The 12,281-nt window shown below is 48.0% G+C and overlaps 1 protein-coding gene across 7 annotated transcripts in view; it reads right to left on the bottom strand.

Moving 5' to 3' along the window:
- DOCK7 (dedicator of cytokinesis 7) overlaps positions 1-11,121 on the bottom strand; it is a 107,897-nt gene extending 96,776 nt beyond the window's left edge. For 5 of the 7 annotated variants that reach the window (XM_075097378.1, XM_075097379.1, XM_075097380.1 and 2 more), the window contains exons 1-2: positions 10,942-11,121; positions 1,052-1,157 (exon numbers count right to left, since the gene is read on the bottom strand). In XM_075097378.1, the coding sequence (XP_074953479.1) occupies positions 1,052-1,157; positions 10,942-10,979 (144 nt within the window). In that variant the 5' untranslated portion in view covers positions 10,980-11,121. The remainder of the gene's footprint in view (positions 1-1,051; positions 1,158-10,941) is intronic. The other 2 variants (XM_075097383.1, XM_075097386.1) reach the window with 1 other exon arrangement.
- Positions 11,122-12,281: the final 1,160 nt, after the last annotated feature.

Raw genomic sequence — 12,281 nt, 5'->3', positions numbered from 1 at the left:
GGCACTGCCAGGTCTCCTTAAAAATGAACTTTCATCCTGCAGCAAAGTCATTCTTCTAAGCTAGGGGTCAACTTTGCCTTAGAGATCCCTTTTGAGATTATAGTAGCTCCAAGAACGCATTTGTGCTCTGTATGAGAAAGCTTTAATGCATTATATTGGACACAGAGCAGTACATGACCTGAGGAAACTCTACAGGACCCTACTCCAGAACAAGAGAAGAACTCTTCTAAACTCAGAACACTTGTACAGACTATCAAATTCAGGGCATATTTCCAGTACTGCCTGACCTAGTCAACCTTCTGTGAAGAAAAGATGATTCTATAATATTTGTTTTCTAAGAGTTGACTGCTGCAAAAGAAACTGATACGACCCAAAGCAACAACCCAAATCAAAGGAACACTTCCAAAAATACAGTTCTAGCCTGAAAAAGTCTGCTGAACTCTCAAAATATTTACCACCACACTGAATAAATTCTGAAGGTTACTTGTAGGCCATGCAAGAAAATCTAACTTCAGAAAGGGTGATTCTGACAACGTGGCCTACATTTCAGCCACTCTTAGAGGTGCACTTTAAACTTGTAAGTAAACACACATTCCTGAAGAATAACCATATTCAAATTCCACAATAACATTTAAAAATACCTTTGAAGAGTAGATGAGCCACTGTGGTCCCACTCTCAAGAGTGACAAAAAACACAAGGAAACTGCTAGTTGAAGTGCATGAGCTTGCAAAGAGCTCTGCATGGAGAGAACCACATGTGCACATGGAATTTAGTGCCCAGTCCAGGCAGTTCTGGGATAAAACAACTAACATCTGGTCAAGGGAGCCCCTTGTCCTACAAAGATTCTGCAGAAACACAAATTCCCAGCCACACCAACTGATTTACAAGATAGACACCTCCAAAACTAGCGGGTTTTGCATGGAATTATTTTCCTCAGTGTTATCAGGGCCGCTTAGGTCAACAATCTGTCAGCACTGCTATTTCTTTCCAACGGGTAATCAACATAACGGCACACCACCTTCAGTCTTCCATGTTCCAAGCATTACTTACAGTTGTATGATGAGAGACGCTGCCTCCAATATTGAGGTTTTTGAGAAGCTGGGGAGACCCTCCATACTGCCCTGAGATCTGCTTCCTGACTTCGGCAGCCACAGTTCTGAAACGAGACAATTACAATGAAGATGATACACCAAATACACTTTACCCTGCTGTTGGAATGAAACCAAATACTTAGTGCGCTGGTTGGAATAAAAGCATTACTGCCTGGTGAGAACAAACTTTGCAGATCAAATTCCTGGAGAATCACAAAATTCTTGCCTTCTTAACAGCAATTACAATTTTTTTCCTTTTGTGAACTGCTCTTTTGTGTACATCTATGGCAATAAAATGCATGTGACACTAGGCACAAATAAACTTGTTCCTGGCAGGATCTTTCCAGTTCCTACCAAGGAAAGCTCTCTTCCAGTGCCCTCTGCACCTCTCAGCAGTTCCAAGCCTGGTCACATATCTGCTCCTCTGCTCTGCTCTCTCATTTTCATCTCTTGCCTATTTTTGGTTTTTTCAGTCACAGAGATGAAGACCAGCAGCCACTTTCCACCCAATATCCAACCCCTTCAACACGCAGCTCAGCGGCAGAAAAGCAGTCCCATTCAGGACGGGTTGAAATGTCTAGGGAACGGCACACAGGAAACAACTGACTGGGTCAGAACAAAAAACTATTTCCCCTTTTACGTAGGAAAGGTTGCGGTGGGAATATGGTGACTAGCAGAGGGGACATATGACATATTAGCTAGCAGGGCACAATGCCTCATGGTCTCTGTCAGAGAGAAATCCCACCACTGGACAACTTTTCTCACAGGAAAGGAAAACACAGATCAATCCTTCCGTGCTTGGAGGGTAAAATACATGCTGTGCCCCTCTGGGGTTTTCTATTTTCACCAATAAGCCACGTTGTGACTGGGAAGCCTGAAAACACAACAGTTGGTAAACCCACCACGGGAACACCTCAGCAAAGGAAGGGAAGGAACAGAGAGGGAAATACCAATAGTCAAAGACTGTCTTAACAAACAGCCACGGGTCAAGCCCTAACACAACCATCCACAGTGCTCCATTCAGTAACCCAGCAGTAAGCTGCAGCTCACCTCAGCAGAAGAGCTGGGATAGCCAAGTTTTCAAGTGTGGTGGAAATGGTTTTGTTTCAAAAGCAAACCCAAAGCCCAGATTCTTCCTACAAAAATAACATTTTTCTGAAAAGCTGCTGACTAGCCCTGGTCTACAGGACCTCACCAACATGAGAGTGCTCTTCTCCAGGAGTCAATGACTATTTTATTATGGACAAACCCACTCCCAGCTGTCATTCACTGCACCAAAGCACTGCAGTCCACTCTGCCTCCCAGAACGAAGTCCCAGCTCCAAAGAGATGCTAACCAGCACACTAGACAGATGAAGAAGCTGTATCAGCAATCTTTGTGGGAACAGCATCCTGGCTAACAGACTCCCTCCGGATCTCACGCAGGGGAACATGCTGTGTATCAGCATGGTGCACAGGCTGCTAAAACCCTATCAAATAAAGATGGTTAAACCTCCCCTGAGCAAACCCTTGACATCAGGGTGTGCTCCTAGCTTTGCTACTGCTGTGTAAGGGAACACTGGTGGGCAGGAATGGGGGCGGGTGGAGGCAACTGATGTCAATGGAAAAGAAGGGAACTCTAAAAGGGAACTAGCTGGGACAACCAAGCCTACCATGGAGAGCAGATGTTTCCTCAGGCCAGAGGATGAGAGTAAGATTAGCTAGGGGAAGCATTATTTTGTCTTTTTAAAAAGTGGACTGCAGAAGGAAAAAAAAAAGTTTTATGTATTCTGGCTGCAAGAAGTCATTTGCATCATGTTTGCCTTTATCCACAGAAGACTATGCTTTCACTTCTGGAGCGTGGCTTCTGAAAGCAGACCAAACAGCTCCCGCTGGGGATGGACAACATTCAGGCTGTCTGATTGCCCTCAGAAGAACCACCTTCCCTGCTCCCACCATGCACATGCATACACTCACAGACACGCACACATGAGAACAAACCATGCACGCTGCTAGCATTTATAGGAAAATTTGGAATGTGTTAAAATGGCTGCTTGGCCCAGAAAACACTATGCGCCTGTGGCTGATGAGATTTAAGAGCTTGTCCCCAGGTTGCAGACAATCTCTGCTTTAATACCAATCTTTTACTCAGTGTGTGTTTTGTGTAATTCCTGACAATACGCAGAAGAGAGTCCTTTGCATGGCTGGCAGGAAAAATCAGAACCCACATTTCGCCATGCAGCACAACACAGGAAAAACTAAAAATCCTTCCCCGTTTTCAAGCGACATACATTGTTTCCAGATGGAAAGTATAGCCAGAGAAGGAAATCCATCCTTAACTATGAAACCACAGCCAATGCCTAGCCACATTACTCAGTGCTGCTCCTCCTGCGCGCAGTGGCTCCTTATGAAACTGAGCCATGCTTTGTGATAGACTCCAGATGGGTTCTCAGTCCTTTCTTCTTCTGCGTGTTGGCCTCAGCTGGGCGGCTCTGCAGCGGCTGGGAGCTGGGCTGTATTTGGACCACAGCCTGTCAATACACCCTGAACTCCAGCTACAATTGCACTTTACCCCAACTTGAAGCAAAAGGAAGCTTGGCTGCAATTACAGCATTACTTAGGGGCACTATGAGTTTGCATGGATGCTGTCACACTGCCCAACATCATTGCCGCTGAAAAGGTCATCTGATACAATAGGGGAAGAAACATTGTAAACAGAGGGTGGTACTGATCAGAATGGCTTCTGACTATGTGCTGTACATTGATGGCACTCCATGTTGCTGCCCCATTAATAACCTCAATGGATATTAAAAATTCCCCTGAAGTAGGATCACAGAAGTCAGAAGTGAACAACCTCCAATTGGTTTGACCAAGACACCATCATTACTTTCAAGTCTTAAGTGGTCCTACCTCTCTAGTTCTCACAGTTACCTATCAAACCTCTCCCCACATGAAGTAGTTTGCTGCTGTCTAGACCTCAGAATTCCTGAGTGGAGTCTACAGGACTTACTACTTCAAACCTACAGTCTAATCCATAGCTTTTGTTGGCTACCTTTTGGTAGCACTGCATTCACAAATGTATCGAACACCATTCTCCCTACTGGAAAGCATCATGCTTCTGACATTTAGAAACAATCTTCTAATGTAATCTGATCACCAAGTGTATTTATGGGTAATCTATACCCATCTGGTTTTGTGCCAACATCATCAGTTAGGTTCAATAGCCCTCCTCCCACTCCTTCCTACTTGCAGAGTATTCACAAAAATTAGTTGTATCCCCTCCCAGCCTTCCTTCTGCAAGGCCAAGCAAGGTCAGATCCCGCAACAGGCTTTCTGCTCCCTTGATCGCCCTAATGGTGCCAGATAAGGCATGACCAGGGCTATGTAGAGCCAAATGAGTATTTTCCTATCAAGAAAACACCCCAGCTGACTACTTGTTGGTCTGCTTTCTCACTGCTCCATCACAGAGGTTCAGAGTTTCCCTAAAACTGATAATACACTTGCCTTGTCTTCCTCCATTTCTAAAAGCTCTTTGTCCATGACAAACGCCATCTATTCATGACTAGCAAGTTCATGTTTCATTATAACCGTGAACACTATTTCTAATGAGAAACTATGCTTCCTAAACCAACTTAGGTTAAAAAGTGTATTACATCAAACCCAACCAGAAAAGAGAAATAAATCTCAAAATAGTCTTCAAATGGAGGGGAAAAAAAAACACCGCAAAAAACCACAACAAAACAAAACCCACCATTGGTAGAACAGAAGAGCCATTAAAAGGGCAAATTAAAAACTGCCTCTTTAACAACTATCTTATATTCAACATGTAACCTGGGATCCTTAGACAAACATTCCAGTTAATTACAACCCACGGCCTCATGTCTACATTTAAAGTACATCTTCCCTAGTCACTTCCTTTCTGACCTTCTGCACTGGTTAATTATTGTGTGTGCATGTGGTTCACACAGGGGAAAAAAAAAGACAAAGGAGAGGAAAAAAAATCCCCTTGGAACTGGCTTCTAAAGCAAAACAAGACAGGTCATTCTCAGAGCATTCTGAGCTGTAAATAACAAAATGAAACCATTTGTTTGCACTTCCATGTTGCTTTACTACACACAGAAATCATTCCTGTCTCTATGCAGCCCACCCGGTCAAAACCAAAAATTGTTCCTTTTTTCTTCTTTTTTTTTTTTTTAAGCTTCAGTAGCATACTGGAAATATCAGTTCTTCTTTTCGTCTTCCCAAGAAAAGGCTCACCAAGACCTGTCCCCAGGTACGCCAAGCAAGGTTAAGGACTCTTCCCTTTCACAGAAAAGGTGGGTCAGGATACACCTAGATCCTCTGCTGCAGTGATTTGAGGAAGTCCCTCTTTTCCACAGCCCTCCCCATTTTGCAAGAGCAATGCAAATTGTTTCTCCCCATCCCACTAATTACAAAACAGTTACTCCTGCCTGTTCTTCATCTTGTGTGTCACGTGCCGTGACTCTATGTTCAGTGAGCCTTTGCCTCTTGAGAAAGACAGCCTAGTACAGTGAGGCATCTGCGCCAAACCATAGCAAAGCTGCTTGTTCTCCCTCTGCAGCAGAGAAAATTGTATTTACATAGTTTACTTTTTAAAGTGAAAGCATCCTTCTTTGTTCACTTGCGTACAACTCTACATATGGCTGGAGGCATCTATCCTACTTTAGTCACCATGTTTGGGTTTGAATTCCCAAAGCCGAATGGCACTGGCCAGTCGCATCCATCTTGCTCCTGCAGTTGAGGTGACCTGTCACTCTGTGCCTGTGTGCTCTGCCTGGGCTCTTCTGCCTGCAGAACAGACGGCTCCATCCAGGCTTGAACCACCGTGTGAGTCACCAGGTATGCGTCTCAGTGGATGAGGGAAACAGCTGGAGGGGGAGCTCTGGCCTTGAACTACCCTGCCAGTTCAACCGTGCCTTGGACGCAGCCTTCCTCCTAAACCTGAGGTACTGTTTGCTTTGGAGTGAACTCCTTCCCCTTTGAGAGCAAGGGGTTTCAGTTACAGCCTGAAGCTGAGGAAATACCCAGCCTGATCCTGACTGCTGTGGGGTAAGTGTGCGTTCTTAAATTAACACAGAAGATGAGCAACATGTTCCCTTTTTCCTTACATTGATTAAAACAGAAAACACCACACAATGCTACCTGTGGTGTTCTTCTGATAACATTTGATTATTAAGGCTGAAGCATCACCCCTAGGCTGCAGCAAAGGGAATGAGCTCCCAAGATACCTTACTGTGAAAATCACCACAGGACTGGATTCTTCAGGAGAGATCAAAGTCACATCTCACATTAAAAAACCCAACCAAACAAGGAAGCCCTGTACAAAGAAGCAGCTTTGTAGCAGAGCCCTAGAGATGAACTGTTCTCCCTGCCTCCTCACTTGCTTTAAGCAGAGTTTTTTTTTATGCTTCCCAGAGCGCCGCGCCAACTCCTGCACGAGACATCCACAACGACTGAACAGGGGCAGACGATGTGACTTTTGGAGAACAGAAAAAAGCGGCTCTGAAGCTTCTGTTAAAAATACTCTCAATTATCCGTGATAGTTTTGACGATGCAAATGGCATCTGGATGTGGGAAGAGAATAAAGGGCAATGAATACCCTGCTGTGACCACTACATTTCTGGCCTGATTCAGTGCTGGTGGAAGCCAGTGACAGCTTTGCTATTGGTTTCTGTGGGTGCAGGCTTCACACCATCCCTGTTTACCCTGAGGCAGGGCAAAGGCGGCTGTCAGTCTCCCTGACACATCATTCAGGAAATGTGAAAAGGCCCTAAATGAACACAAATGCAAATTTAGTCTTCCCAAGTCACCATTTACAGTCCCCCATCAGTGTAAAGGGAGCTTCAGCAGAAATAAGATGCTAGTTCTGAATGTAGTTAACAGAAGTGTTTTTCCCTGGATGCAAAACCATAAAGACAACAAGCTGTGATTACTCCAGAAAGTTGTCCATATACAACGTAAGAGTCCTGGATGATGGGGAATTTCCAAATCACTGAATGTCCAAGAGCAAGGTCACTCCCCCTCGGCCAGGGCTCTGCTGAAGACCGCCCCAGCCAGCAGTGCCACATGGCACTGTGAGGTTCCCATTCACAAGGAAACACACCAGAAGGAGGGGCTGGACCCACAAGGGTGAAAACAATTTTCCCCAGACTCCTTCAAGAGCTTCAAGACTCCTTCAAGAGCCCCAGACTCCTTCAAGAGGGGAAACCTAAAATTCTTGGCACACAAGTAAAGACCAGTGGTAAAAATCACACTCTGGGTTTTGTGTGAGGCTGAAAGGCATGGCAAAATGGAGGGTATGACAGGTATGTTATTCCAAGTCAGAAGGATCCTCTTTAACTGTGGGAGTAGTAAAGAAGGAGCAAAAATCTTTCCAAGGAAAGACACCTTCAAAATGGTCATGGCCTGACCAAAGAAGCAGTTCTGGATTCCCTAGATAACCTAATCTCAGGATGGTCCAAGAGCAATGGCAAGGCACTGAGACAGGGGCTCTTGTGAAAGACTGTATGAGTTTGCCTGAAGCATGTATGTTGTGCGATGTTTAAAGGGTGGGTTTTTTTTCCTTTTTCGGTATTTGAACTCTACAAAACTTGCACTTTTTCTTCTGCCTGCCCCTGGAAAGACTGGAGTGCTGGGATACAATATGCTTCAATTACTGGGATATTTGGGAACTCAGAACCGACCCTTTTGGTGATGGAGCTTCCACATCCCATTTTTTTGCCGAGCAGCCCCATACCCAAAAAACGTACTGGGATAATGCAACTGGGAATCTGAGGCGCACACAGGTGAGAGGGCGAGGGCCTGGTGGGGAGGGTGCAGCACAACCCCAGAGGGGCCAGGCACAGCACTCAGCTTGGTCCGTACTGAACACCCAGCCCTGCTGAGAGTGAACAGGCAGCTTAGCTGGTTCCTCCAGAATAACGTATTGACTAGTTTTTATTGAGACATCTTAATGTCTGAACTTCATCTCTGCCGGTGTGGATCCTGCCTTCTGCTAACTCTCCTTTAGTCCCCCAACCACCGTACGAGCTGAATGGGGTACTAAATAGAAGTACATCTGTTCTTACACTGAGGTGGAAACAATAGCATACAAGCAGTTACAGAAGTATTATGATGCTGCAGAAGGACATGTTCCAATACAGTTTGAGTAAAAATTTATTACCAATATATTTCCAATTAAAAATTAACAATTGCAGGCAAGATTTCAGGTATTATTAACCCACTATCACAAGTTTAACTCAGGAATTTCTTCTGATGGAGTCAAGAAGAATTAGTAAGTACATGCAATGTCCGAAGTTCAGGTCAAAAATCTGTTCTAGTTTGAAGCCTTCCAACAAAAATGCCCCATGACCTGGTCAGAAAGATACCTTGTAACAGACAGTCTTAAAATGCTATTTTGAAACTGCTGTAGCAGTCACTGATAGCTGCTACTCCCAATATTTAAAGTGTCCAGCAGTAATAAATAGACACCGCATGCCACTGGAGTTCTGCATATACCCTTGAGGTGCACCGCACTGGTTGAAGAAAAGCACAGGCAGTAAATCAGGGCTGTGCAGACCACATCTGTGGTCTTTCTAAGAAACAGAACAGCTGTTCTCACATTTCTTTGTCTACCACTACTATAATAACAAACTTAGAAGCATGCACCTGTTTGGTAGGTAGCTCTTAAAGTAATTTACCTTCGTGAATCTGAATTACATCCCATTCGAATTGCACGCTATCAGGCAAACCAAGCGCAGCATGGCTATTTCCTGTGAGTAAGACAAATGCTACGTCTACCTCAACCAGTAAGCCAAACCGGAGGGCAGAGTGTGAAAATGTGATGGATCTATTCTTCTTTAAACAATGGAACTGGGGAGGGCTTCCAGCAGCCACCAACACAGCTTGTGGGACTTCCGTATGCTGCTTGCTTCAATCTCTCATCCTCTGAAATAGTAACATTCCCAGCCGCATATTCTGTGTCAGCACAAGAAGGGCTACAGCTCAGTCTGGGCACCTCTGGGTACAACATCTCTTCTGCCCACAAGTTTTTGCCTTCACAGGCACTGGATGTGCAGGCCATGAACCAGGAACTTTAGATTTCTCCAAGCCAACACTACAATACAGGAAATCCCAGAGAGAAACAGAGCAGTCTTACAAACAAGCATGAAAGAAAGAGTTGGAGAGGCAACAGCCCTGCTCACTGAAGACCACCTGGGTCCTTCTGCTGGCACAGGCTGCACGAATAGTAAATTCCACAAATGAATGTGACATGTTGAAAAGACCACCTTGGCCTGCACACACATACACTGCTGCCATTTGGCTGGTTTGAAAACACATCAGGCATATTAGATCAAAAGGTACGCAAGGGTGGCACATCCGTGCTGCTGCCTGATGAACTTATTGCACTGAGCTAGTGCTTGATGCAGGCAGAAACAAGCACCCACAGTGGTCACCCCAGGGCCATTTTATTTAACTTCCTGCCAGGGCTGCAGAACTCTAATGCTCTTACTTCTAGTATTTGTCTCGCATGTGACTATTCTATGACTACACTCAAGAACCAGGAAAAATGGTCTGGCAGCAAATCCAGCTCTCTCTTTTCCCAAAACCGTGACCCGTCACATTAACCCCTGGCTGGTGCCCACCAAAGTCTACAGAAAACCAAGAGAGGGAAGCAAAGTTTTCACCCTGTCTTCATGTTCTGAGTAGGGTAGGATTGATGCCACTTGTCTACCTCCTACCTAGCCTTATCCTTTGACCTCCTTGTTCTTTGTCCGTGACCCTTCTCAGTCATAGCTTCCATAACAACAACTATTTGTACCTACACTTTTCTCATTCTGTGGTATGAAACTAACGCTACTTTTCTCAGCCTCTTGAATAGCACCAGTGAAACTGATGGTTCCCCACTTTCACTCTGCTGCTAGTTACAGCTAGGAGAGGTACCATGGACACCAAAGGCTATCCCATCAGACCTGCAAACAAAAAAACTGTGGTTCCCACCTGGAACCGCATGCCTAACTTGGAATACAAATCTGAAGAAATTTGGTATGAGCAGGTAATTTCCTATAAATATTCCTCTTTAAAAAAACCCAAACCAAACCAACAAAAAAACTTCGAAAAATACAGGGGCGTTTAACTCTTCAAACATCAAATAGCTTTGCATGCCGAAGGAGCAGTGCTAACACGAACCAGCAGTTTATCACGCTCAAAAGGAAGGGAACTATTCTCTCCATTTTGCGGGCAGCAAGGAAGCGAGCAGGCAGGTTGGCTGCTCCCAGGTACGGCCCCGGTCGCTCCCGGCCGCGGGCACAGGGAAGGCGAGCTCGGCGCGGGGCCGCGGGGGCCGGGGCCGGCTCCGGCACCTCCACACCAGCAGCAAAACCCCCGCCGCGCTGCCGGGCGCGCTGGACCGCCCATTGTGCGGCGAGAGGGGGCTGCACGACGCGCCCGGCCGACCTTTGTTCGCAGGGAGGCGAATTAAACGGCCCTTATCCTCCTTTATTTTCCTTCCCCCCACCCCCTTCCCCAGGGAAGCGGCGCGGCGCGAGGCGGTCCCCGCGCGCGCACGGCCACGGCCGCGTCCCCCGCCCCTTTGTTGCGGACGGGGGGAGCCGCAGCCCCGCGGCGCCGGCCTGGGCGGACCCTGCTGGGCCGGGGGCTGCTGGCTGCAGGCCCAGCGCGACGGCCCGGCTCAGCCCGGCCCGCAGCCGCGCGGCCGCCCTGTCAACAATCCGAAGGCCGCGCCGGGCCCGTTCGCCCCCCGGGGCGCGGCGGCGGGCCCCCTCCTCCGCGCCGGCCGGGCCCGGCAGCCGCCCCTCCCCACGCCACTGGCCGCTTCCCCCCGCGCCGCGGAGCCCCGCGGCAGCGCTACCTGCTGATCTTCTGGGCGAAGGCGCGGCGCTCAGCCATGGCCGCGCTGCGGGGCTCCGCGCGGCCGCTCCTCAGCGCTGGCGGAGCCGGGGAGCCGGGGACGGGCGCCGTAATGCTCCGCGGAGGCGCGCACCCGCGCGGCGCAGCCAGCCCCGCTCCCACCCTCGGCGCTGGCCGCGCCCGCCCGCCTCCTCCCCTTTCCCGGGGAGGGGAGGCTCCTCGCAGACATACGGCGGGGAGCGGCCCTCGCCGCTCCCCTGCCCGCCCTCGGTGCCGGGCCCTTGGGGCGGGCCGAGGCGGCCGGGCCGGGACCCGCACCGGCCGCCGGCAGCGATTCGGCCTCCGTTCCCAGGGCTCGGACAGACCTCTCACTGCCGTGGGGCAGAGAAGACGCCTCCGGTTCAGCTCGCCCTCCCTCCCGCCGTGGCGCTTTATTCCGTTTTAGAAACGCAGTGGGTTGGGGTTTTCAGTTGCAATAATGAAGATCCACTCATGGTTAGGGAAAATGGCTCCTCACCCGGCATCTCACCCCGGTGTCACGCAAGACCTGCAGAGTTCAGCTGGAGGGTGTGGGCGGCAGAGGCCATGGCGCAGAACCGCTGCCAGGGTCTGGTACACGCTAACCCTTGGCTGGGGCTGCCCCGCAGCTCTGAGCTGTCACGGGTCTGCGTGGTGTGGCCGGGTCCCCTGGCCACCCGTACCCCCACCCAGCATGGCACTGACGGACCCCACTGATCGCCATGCTCCCATCCGCTGCATCTGCTTGCATGGACAGGACTGGGCTCTTGGCTCTATCGTACCTGCTATGGTACCAACTTTTCCTTCAGAAAGGCTAAAAATCCTCCCTAATGGTGATTTAGAAGATGGCTGGAATAGTGTAACAACCATCTTTCCATCCCAACAGGTCATTACTACCAGTCCCTCCATAAATGTGTTGTATTTGAGGTGGTCATCCTACCGGGAAGAGAAGGTAGAGGCTGGGGAGTAAAAAAAAACCCATAAACTATTTTGGGACTTCAAACAAAGATTGAGCCTAGGACACATTCTAGCAGATAATTCAAAGTCAATGTTACACGACATATGCTGTGCATTAATCTAAACCAGGGAACTATTAATAGTAATCCAGGAAGTGTCCAAAAGTAGCGAGTGTTAATTCACCCGATTCCATCTGTTTGCATTGTGTGAATGTTTCCAGCACATCGCGACTGCAATCTGAGTATACCAATTTTTCCACTAGCAGAAGCCACTGATTCCCAGCTGCATATAATTATTCTGGATTTCTGTTTGTATGTGTTTACACAGGGAATGTCAGGCCCCAAAATCTGCAAATATATACATATG

The sequence above is a fragment of the Phalacrocorax aristotelis genome, chromosome 6 (assembly GCF_949628215.1).
Source record: "Phalacrocorax aristotelis chromosome 6, bGulAri2.1, whole genome shotgun sequence".
NCBI classification, from domain to species: domain Eukaryota; kingdom Metazoa; phylum Chordata; class Aves; order Suliformes; family Phalacrocoracidae; genus Phalacrocorax; species Phalacrocorax aristotelis.
The sequence above is the reverse complement of the archived record's forward strand: the minus strand, read 5'-3'. Positions and strand labels throughout refer to the sequence as shown.